This window comes from Cygnus olor, chromosome 1 (assembly GCF_009769625.2).
Source record: "Cygnus olor isolate bCygOlo1 chromosome 1, bCygOlo1.pri.v2, whole genome shotgun sequence".
Lineage (NCBI taxonomy): Eukaryota > Metazoa > Chordata > Aves > Anseriformes > Anatidae > Cygnus > Cygnus olor.
Window position 1 is genome coordinate 21,660,408 of NC_049169.1, and position 10,916 is coordinate 21,671,323.

Consider the following 10,916-nt stretch of genomic DNA (forward strand, 5'->3'; position numbering starts at 1 on the left):
TCAAGAACTCTGATCATTACAGAAGGGAGTTTTCAAAAGCTACTGACCATAACTTTACCCATATTCGTTTTAAGAGAATACAACCATAACAGATTCTGTATTACTGAAATAGCATCTAGTTTATGTACTGCCAATACCTGTTCTTGTGATAATTACACATATTTACAAAATTAGTCTAAAATTATGTAAAGCTGTGTCCGTCTTCATATGGTCTTTAATATCAGTGTATTGCACCACAACTGAAGATGCTAATCATGTGGCCACTGTAATATTTTGCATTTCTTGAATATTATCATACCATTGGTCTCCTACAGGCCACTTCTACAGCTGGTAAAGTCTCTGCATTGACATTTTTAATGTGTCTGAAAATGAAAAAAGGGCTTTTAATAGGGAAGCCCTGATTTAGATTTCAGTTAAACTGTTAAATTCAAGATGGTCACATAAGAACAAAAAGATTCAAAAAAATTGCTTTTAGCCTGTGCTCTGAGATGTTACCACTGAGACATCAACTCTGTCATTGTAAAATGACACCAAATAACCAACTCTTCTTGTGATTGGGGCTGGCTAACCATATTGTGTTACTGTGTTTATTCTGATTTATTCCATGTTGATACTGGCAAAAATGCCCAGCAGAGGGCCACCTTCTGTTAAAATACTCCAATCGCAGAGAATGAGGTGGATTAATGAAGCATTAAGCAAGAGAACGGTAACTCAAGAAAATAGCAGTGTGCATGCTACAGAAAAAAAACCCTAAAGGTACTCAGCTGGATTAAAACTGTTTCATGTCAGTTTTTATACATATTACAGAAGATTTTTGCAATATCTCAAAGAAACATTTATAAATAGTTGACCAAGTTCAAACTTGACAAATAGCTGGAACACTACAGAAAGAAGTCTATGATAACACTAGGTTTAAGTTCGACTTATAATACAGTTTAAAAGGACATGAAGACTTTACATTGCATTTATAGTACATTCCTATTTACAAAACAGGTTTGGCATAAGAAGAATAATAATCTTTTTACAAATATTAGGATAAATATTTACAAGCACTTATGGTATCTCCACTTCTGAGTGGCCAAAGTCAGCTGGGAGTCCCTCCTCTGCCAGCGATAAACCTGATTCACTAAAATGATACCCTCTTCAACCTTCCCCACAAGGAGATATACCATAGGACGATGCGTTTGAGTCATCTTCTGTGTACAGTTTTCATTGATAAGCAGCCACTGTTGTATCATGTTCTGAGTTTCGTAAGGTAAGAGAGAGCCCTGGGTAATAAATTCCACTTGGCATTCAATGTTGTACTCTTGGTCACCAAGTAACGTTCTTTTTTTGGATAGCTTTACTTTCACTGCTAATGAAAAAAAGGAAAAATATAAGTCACTACATTTGTTCAAATGCAGAAATACACACTACCAGTGAAAGCAGGAAGATTCCTTAAAATATTCTGATAATTTCTGGTGATAAAGTATGGTGACATCTTATCCAGCAGCAGTATAGATTTTAAAACTTCTTTTTTTTTTTTTTTTAATAACGATTATGTTGCTGAGAATTTTTTCACTAAATCAGACAACTAGGAAAACATTTTCACAAAGGTAATATATTTTTGCCATCACTGTATATGATGGTGACTTTGTGGATAGATATTGCAAGCTGTTGGCATTGCTTTAATAGCACAAGGCTGCCCACCTTGCCCAAAAAATTCTGCTGAAACTCACTTTGTCTGTATTATGAACGCCTCAGCAAAAATAGCCCGTAATGCTTGCTGATACCACCCTTCGAGATACTGCCTTTACATTACAGGCACCTACCTACCCCACATAACTCCACCAGCACTTCTTAGCATGAAATTCCTCTGCAGTGCCTGATCTAAGGCCAGCTTAATTCACTGACAGCCTCTGCATTGACTTCAAAGGACTTTGCAGGATGTTTCTAGGGCAAACTCAAAAGTATTGCCTGTCACTCCAATAAGACAACACAAAGTAAAAATTTGACTGTTACAATTTTCCAAGTCTTTTCCGAATCTTTTCAGTAAGCTATGTATCATGAACAACTTAAACACGCAAGTAACAGGACATTCACTGGTCAAACAACCAAAGCTTTACTTTGGGTTTAAATACTGATAACAGACAAATCAGCTAATTTGGATGCTTTTGCCAGAAATGTTTTCCATAAAGCATGTTGTACTACAATGTAGCCAGCTCAACAAGAACAGAAAAGCTATTTTTTTGTAGAGTAGATCATAAAGAAGTCTTTCATGCAAAATAAATATTTTGCTCAGAAAGAACATATTCTGAAAAAATAACCTAAAGTTCAGTCAACAGCTAAGCTCTCAGGATGCAGACTCTGAAATCCCAGCAGAAACTGTCAGCTACTTTAATCCTAATTTTAAAGCACTTTTGAAAGAGAGCTGCTAGTTTCTTTAATATCAGCTGTATTCGCAAGGACTTACCGAAGTTATTGTCACAGAAAACTTCAAGAACTCTTTTGTGTGTAAAGAATTCCTCCACTGCTGGGCAGGTCTGGCATGCAGGCTTTGGTAGGACTGGTAAGAAATTGTAAAGTCTTATCACTACCTTTTAGAATGTTTTGTATTAGTTTTCTACTGTGAGCCTACTGAGAGCCTACTGCTTAACTACAGGTATGGTATAGAAAATACACAGCTGTTCAGTGATAATGTGAACATCCACATACTTCTCTGAAAACATGGCTAAGAAAGAAAGGGAGTTTCAGTTTCCATACCCATTCACTCCTTGTTCAGACTGACAAGCTCAATCATTAGCATCAAATGCCAGTATCAAATAGAGTATTATTTTTAATATGTCTGTGGTGGGTGAGGAATGGGTCAGGTGAGCAATTCTGTCAGCGATCCTGGGTTCAGCTGAACTAAGACTGAACATATGAATTTGGGTGTGCCAGCAGCAACCTACTTCTACTGTTTCCTGCATATGTAAATAAGCCTGAGCACATTTGAACATTTGACCATTAATGTCATTCTAACTCAGGTTTCCATAAGGAAAATTAGATAATAAATCCTCCCAACTTTCCCAAGCTGATCTGAGGACCAATTTAATGCATATGTGAGTTTCTCAGATCCCTATTAAAGTTGGTAAGTCTATAAAGAGACTTCAAAATAAATCAAATACAGTGTGCTGTCATGAGCATGATACTGCCTGTAGCTGTGCAGGGAGATAATCATTTCCACCACTAAGAGTAGATTATCTACACTTCATTTTATTGAAACTATACAAAATTCCAGACTGGGAACTGTGCCTCTTGTATCTTCTTGTTTCTCTGGAGCATAAAGTACAGCGCCCTGCCCCTCTGCCATCTTCCACCTACCTTTGTGCAAGTATTTATATTCCTTTGTAAGCGATGCCAGACACATGTCCTCGTCCGCAGGGAATCGGTCGCAGTCCAGGCTGTCTGGCCAGGAGTGTCCATGGCAGGCAAGCACGGGTGCACAGCTGTCCCGGACACCAACACACATACTCCTACAAGGATGGATGAATCTGCATCGCAGGAAACACCAGACTGAATCAGTCAAAGTCAGTGATAACAAGTTATTTCAGCAGTGATTTCTGTGCAAAACACATGCAGATATTTGACATCCTTCAGCAATAATACAGTTATAGAAGTGGTGGATATGCAAATTGGGCACGTGGTCTGTATACTGGACTGGGTTGTGCTTATAGAATTAAGTTTTTTTAAATGCTTTTCTTACTATCCGAGAAAAGCTTTGGCAAGAGCCTGAGTCTATTCACAATGGGTGTTCGGTTTCAGTGTCACCTGGATTTAACCCTAAATGAACAAGAATAAATTTCAGCTGCAACAAACTAAAACATGACATTTTTTGGCAACAGCATTCATTTCCATGAAGCAAACTAAAGTTTAAGTGGAACATGTTTTCATTACTTTTATTCACAGTGAGTATGAAAAAGTTAACAGAATTATTTCAGATAAAGTAGAGATCACATTTCCATTACAACAAACACGCGTCTGATTTGATCCCTGTTCCGACAAAAAGGCTGGCTCTTTGTACGGAGCCGTGGTACTTACGTATCTAAACAGATGGGTGCAAACAGAGAGCAGAGGAATGTCCTCACGTGAGGGTGACAGTCTGTGTGCACCAGGTGCTGCCAGGTGGTGGATTTTAGGATAACCTCTGCCATGCTTGTGTGTCCCATCAGGTTGGGAAGCCTCATTTCGGAGTACCCAATCTCGTGGCACATGTCCAGCTCCTCGGGTATCTCTACACATTTGGTGGATAATCCAATGTCGAAGCCCATTGCCACTCTGAGGAAACCACTCAGAGCGAAAATAAGTATTTTTGCCATCAATAACATCTTCTAGTGAGTCCTGGGTTGCCAAACAGGGAGCTGTCAAACCTCCCGAGCACAGGGGCATGCTGAAAACTTTGTGGCTTATATACCCCAAGAGCTTAATGAACCCCTGGTTATCAACTGCTTATCAAATCACTTGAGACAAGACCGGGTCTTATTGCCTATTCAAGTGATTGTTGTGATAACCAGGGAGGTGGAGACGAGGTACAGAAGTATGTTCCCTAAAGACACAGATTTGCTATAGGCTTTCACGTGCCCGACAGCGTCAGCTGCTGCAGCGTGCTATGTGGCATATTAAATTTTGACACCTAGGAGGCTTGCTATGTGCTTTCCAAATCAAATTAAGAGATCCCCCAGAAAAGTGGTTGGGCAGACAAGCTGTCTCCCAGGGCTGCTCTGTCTCCTTTGTTTTCAGACACTGCTGACTGGGCAGAAAAAACAGCCCAGATTGACTTATCAAGTGAAAATATTTTGCTTGTGCTAATTGCTCATGTCTCTTCCACTGTTTTACAATGTAGCAGAGGTAGTTTCTTTATTTGCTCAAGCACCAAAAAAGAGACATGTGACATACTAAATCTTCCAACTTCTATTATTTTTATTAGACGCCCTAACATACAGCTGTTGTTTTTTACTGACTGGAGTGACTACAGAACTTGCTTCTTTCACTTATTCAAGTTCAGTGGTGGATTTAATCTTTCCTGACAGAAACATATTGTAGGACTACTGTGGCTATCAGTATTTCTTCAGAGGGAAAAGAAATATGGATTTTTTTCTTATTTCAAATGAATCTGGTAACACATAAAATTGTTCAAATAACTCAGCATTTTACATTTTTATTAATAAATTTTAATTATGCAAAACTCTGTGAAGGGAAATTTGTGAAAGCAAGTAATACCAGGTGTGTACTTTTTCTGTTTGTAGCATAAAAATAGTATTTAATTTCTTACAATAAATATTAGCAGAACTACTGACAGTACTTCATTAGTTTTAGTATATGACTGATAAACGGCTTTTAGCTATAGAGCAGAAGCTGGGGAATCAGTTAAGGAGACGATCTGGGTAATGTGTAGCTTACCTATTATGAATAGAAAAGTCAGAATATTTGATATTTAAAAGAGTTGGAGTTCTAAACAAAACTTTTTGTGGAAATTTTTAGCTTGATGAAAATATTTTTCCAAATAGTTTGTTTTGTTTTGTTTTAATTTCCCTTTCTTATCACATGATTTATTAGCAGAAATTTTTAGATACTAACAATATGTACGTGGGTATCTGCCTAGATTATTAGACCAAAGTACATTTATAACAGTGTACCGTCTAGTATTGCTGGTGCTTGACTGAAATACAGTTTTCAGAAACAGGAGCTTTTTGTGTTATACCTAGATGTAGTACATTTAGACAATGTGCTCCCTATCATTTACATGTTTATATCTAAATGTTAGAATATTAGTCCTAGCATCTTCGAAACCAATGACAAAACCCCACTTATTCCTCTCTACCTCTTTTCTTTATTCTAAGCTACTGGCAAATTTACAGTATCTGTTTTAATACATTGAAAAAAAAAAGGCACCTGGACATCTCTGACATGAGTGTCACTTCAGCACTCAGCAGCTGGAGTGAAACTGAGCTTTATGTATAAAGTTCACTCTTAGCCAGCAATTTCTGCATCCATCCATGTTGCTAATGTCTTCACCAAGTCACCCCATAATTTTATGAAATGAATCAAATTCCTCTCTGGCCCTAATAACATTATTTTGTTGTACTTTTCTCATCTGGTCATTACCTGAAATAAGGTGTCAAGATCTCTGGTAAAGGAAACCCTTCCATTGTGTGTATAGCATGGTATTACATGCGCAATTCTGAGTCATATATATATTAAGGGTCTGGAAAGTGTCATCTGATGGAGAAAAAAAAAGAAAAAGAAAGAAAGAAAGTAACAACAGTATGTTTTGGGATCTCCTTGCAGAAGCACTTAGCAGGCTCTGGTGGAAGCCGGTTTGGGCTGCTCTGTAGGCCTGGACACACAAAAAGGAATTTCCATAGCCAACATGCTTTGGAGGGAGCACACTTGCATAGTTATGGCCCTCGGATATGAACTGAAGAACACGTTTACATCCAAAATAACTCTACACAGCTACTGAGATGATCTATATCCACTCATGAATAGCAGCAAGTTGGCTGCAACAGCACCCGTGTGGCCCTGGTCACAGGTGACTGCCATTTTGGCCGTCATGAGCTGTGCTTACGTTGCTCTGCAGGAACGGCCTCCATGGTGCCACCAAATGGGGCTCGCTCTGCCCTTCCCATCCGCTGTGTGCCTTGCAAGCAGTCTGGACACGTGCCCTCATGCTAGGGCTGTGCTCACGCTATGCCTGAAATCATGCTTGCTGGCTAGTGATGTAAGAGACCCGATTTTGAGAGCTCCCTGTGGGACATCATTAATGGACAGAATAGACACAGGGATAATGAGAGAGTGTGAGAAAAAGATGATCTAATACCAGCTAATACCTCTCCTGACAAACTTAGTCGCCATAGGAACTGTCTTAGAAATAAATAATTGTGTACCTCTGAGTCAGTTTCCTACCAGGGTTTCTCAGGAGCTTGGTCATTTATGAGCCACCACAGAGCTGTACCTTAAAGTTTCTTTCAGCCTTAGATATGTTACAAAGTAGATCAGCTATCTTTGAATTCCTTGCTTCTGGTGACTTGACTTTCAGTGGGTCATCATTTCATAATGCTGAAGAAAATTGGTTTACTCTCTGAGTACAGTGGCATAGTTGGAGGCTGATGGCTTGACCACTCCGGAGACATAAGGAGACATAAGACATCATGCAGCTCTCTCTGTAGCACAGCACTTTAGCTGGAACCTGGGGGACTGAATGGTGTGGAAGAACCTCCAAGATTTTAGCCAGCAGAGGAGTGGCAGTCCATTTATTTTGCTTCTCTTTCTTCTTTTGAAGTTCACCCAGGGAACAGGAAGTCTTCATGTCTTTGTCAGAGGTGGTGAAGCATTGTGTATCTAAATATGCTTGGCAGATGAATAATTGTCACTGGCTCTGAGAACAAAACAGATACAAATGTCTTTGCTTGATACCTATCGCTGCATTTGGTTTTAGTCTGGATGTGAAGCCAGAGCATTATCCATAATCCCAGTCTGTCATTTTTGTTAGCTGCCTTCTGTCAGGAAAAAGGATCATTTGGGGGAGCTTCTGCCTCTGTTCTATTCTGACAGTCATGGGGTTCAAGATGCTGGGCCAGATTGCCTAGACTGTGTCATTTTCAGCATTGTTATTTACTATGGAATTTGATAATTTGACACTTCCTTTCCCCACACTGAAAAGTCAGTTTTAAGCAAGGGAAAGATTTTCGCTATGCTTCTGTTTAGACTTAATTATTTTGATATTACTCATGAGCAGGTGTTACCTTGAAACTTGTTTTGACAGCAAGTCATTATCATTTATCATTTGTAGCAAGAGTCATGTAGCACAGTTATTACAGATGGGCATGCAAAGTAGATTGCCATTGCTTGGAGAGTGTTTCAGGTCCATCAGACATTGGATCCTTGGCAGAAGTATGAGTTGCAGCACCTGTGTTGCTGTGCCGTGAATTCTCCTTTTTTGCAAATGTTCAGCTGTTCTTTGACATTACATGGAAAAAAAAAATCATGTAAATACATGCACATCTTGCTTCTGGGAATACAGTAAACTGTGATTTACTGTTGCCACGCCAGCTAAACATTCAAATTACACAATAGCTGATAGAGGAAGGGTATTTCTTATTGTAGTGATACATACACAGAGATTGCCTGAATAAGGGCTATATAAAATAAAATGAAATATTTTTAGTTTTGCAAACTATCAAGAGAGTTGCAGCATCTGCATGTATTTTGACTGGGCAGCATAAAGCATAGGACCTGAGGTTTAGGGAAACTTTCATCTCAAAGTTTGGAGTCCAGCTAATTCTCTCTGAAATGTTTGAAGAAAGCCGTGCAGTCAGTCCATTAGCCATGGGCCGTATTTATTGTTCCTGGATATGAGAAATGGTCACCTGCTGATGGACCCTGATAACACGAATAGTTGCTGGAGACCCTGCCCACCTCTGTTCTGCCTCCTTTGACTGTTCCCAGGGAGACAGACAGAGATTAACCCGGAGCCACCAGTCAGACCCTAATAAGAAATGGGACTGAATTTTTCTTCAAAGAAACTAGGAATTTGAGAGCAAACTAGCAGATCTAGGGACTTTTGGATTTAATCTAAACAGTGGTTGTAATATTCAACTGGAATTTATCTGAAGTGTAACTGCAGAAGTGCAAGGCTCTTAGACAAGGACCAAAGCTTACAACTATGCACCCAGAGTCCCAAAAGGAGGCTTCAGAGAGGCAGCTGTTGCAGTGAAGGCAGCTTTGCTGGACCAACATGCTTATTCTGTGGGGCAGCATTTATTACATAATGTTTTCTTCTATTGTATTAAAAAACTCTTAGGCCATGTATGGTATCTGTAAACCAGCAGAGGAAGAAACATGGTTGTTTTTGAAAACGCCTCTTTAATTTACTCACCACAAAGGCTTTAATTTTTAAAGATTTTTAAACAATTTTAAAGCATTGCTTTAGTTTTTAAAGAATAGAAATACTGGATTTCCTTACAAATCTGTAACAGGCTCACTGCCCTGGCATGTTGAGCTCTGTCCTTGTTCCTGGTAATTGATTAACCCAGAGGAGAGTTTGTTTTAATAGCGAAAGAGAAAGTTGATGCTTGGTGTGACCCAGATTTAGTTTCTGACATCGCCACAAGCTTCCTGTTTAACCTGTAAATTTTACTCCCCTCGCCCATAGACTTAGGTGACAGCACTTCTGGGTGACAGTACTGGGGGTGCTGGAAGATAAACGCATTTGAATATGAAGCATTCAGATACTGCAAGGATTGGGAGGAGGCATGTAAAGACTCACACGGATTCTGACAGCATCACCTAAAGGCACAGATATGCTGAATGCTATACAAAACCCGAGTAAGTAGCATTTCCGAAGTAGACCAGATAAGTCAGGGATTGAAAAAGGGCACAGGGAGATTAGCTGTCTTGCAGCTAGATTTAGACAATATCCAGCGTGCTACATGATAGAGCCTTATGGTACAGGCTGTCTGAATTCAATTTTTTACATAATTGATCATGTATTAGGTGAGCACCTTCCACACAAAGCCAGTGGTAATAGCCACTTGTTTGTTTGTTTCACTCCTTCATTTCCTTCATTCCTTCCTTCTTAGTCTTTGTCTTTCATCTTTTTTTTCTTCATTTCCTTCCTTCCTTTCTTCATTCCTTTCTTCCTTCTTTTTTTTTTTTTTTTTTTTTTTTTGTAAAAAATCAAACTTCTTAGGGTTATTTTTTCCATTGTTACTGGTTTGCTGACTCTGTATCAGAGCTGCGTTCCCTCTCAGGCATCTGTAACAAGCAGCTACAAATAAAATAAAAATCTAGTTCCAAAGGAGAATGTGCCAAGTTATTTCTAAACCTCTGTGAACAAAAGACAGTAAAAGTAGGCTCAGGAGTGTTTCATAGAACCATAGGGGATCAGTTGTCTTGCCTACATGTAAACAGCAAGTACATACCAACTATTTGTAGTCCATTGAGAAAGTAAACAGGGTTGTCTTGTCTATCCCCAATACTTTCTTTGTCTGTGGCCTGTAGCCAGCTACTGATTATCACGATAAGGCAGAAACACATTAAGTCCTGAAAATTATGTCTGGCTTCTGGCTGTTAGAGGAGATAGCTCTATCAGTTAAGCACGTAAAAGGCTGGGTGAGTGCTCAGCTGACTCCAGCAGGCCTGGAGCCGATCCCTTTTAACTCACTTGACAGCATTTTGCATCTAACTTCTCCCTCCTCCAGCTACCTGGAGGAAAGGCCACCAGAATTTGACATTATACCATTAAATGGCTGGCCAAACTCACTTCTCTTTGATGCCATCGGAAACAATGGACCCGAAGCATCTGTGTAAATGTCAGACTTCATCATAAGGGCTTTGCTAAAGAAGAAAGCTTGCATAGTGCCTGTAAGGTTTCACAAATAAATAAATGTGCCTAAAATATATGAATTGAGGCATTACAGGCAATTCTTCTCTAAGCAAAACTCCCTCTGGCATTAGCAAGAGTTTTTTTCTTAATAATGATGGCAAAATATAATCTCTTTCCTTGGACCGAAGATGTATTTGAATGTATATAATCAAATCAAGTGTCCCCATTGCAAGTGGTTTTGGTGGTCTGAGACGAAAACAAAGCTTTGTCAATAAATAATCAAGTGAATGTCAGGTTCTGGATTCTGTTTGTTGGATTCCTGGCAGCTTTTTTTTTTTTTTTTTTTTAAAAGATATGACTAATGTTTTTAAGGGTATAGATTTAGTTTAAAATTTTGAAAAGAAAAAGTATTTTCTGGATAAATCTTTGCCTAATTTTTAAGTTTCTATGTCTGACTAGTTTTGGAAAGAGTTTTTTTTTTTTTTTTTTTGTAAAAGCATTTGCAAAAATTTTCCTTCAAATACATACAAGTATAGTAAACTTTGGGCGGCTTAATTAACGCAAATGGATG

General features: G+C 38.9%; 1 protein-coding gene across 1 annotated transcript; it reads right to left on the reverse strand.

The window, feature by feature from the left end:
- Positions 1 to 893: 893 nt before the first annotated feature.
- LOC121064105 (secreted frizzled-related protein 2-like) lies at positions 894 to 4,402 on the reverse strand. The gene is made up of 4 exons (XM_040545315.1): positions 4,060 to 4,402; positions 3,343 to 3,512; positions 2,453 to 2,545; positions 894 to 1,354 (listed from the first exon to the last, which is right to left on the reverse strand). The coding sequence occupies exons 1-4, from the start codon at positions 4,344 to 4,346 to the stop codon at positions 1,044 to 1,046; spliced, it is 861 nt and encodes a 286-aa protein (XP_040401249.1). The 5' UTR covers positions 4,347 to 4,402; the 3' UTR covers positions 894 to 1,043.
- Positions 4,403 to 10,916: the final 6,514 nt, after the last annotated feature.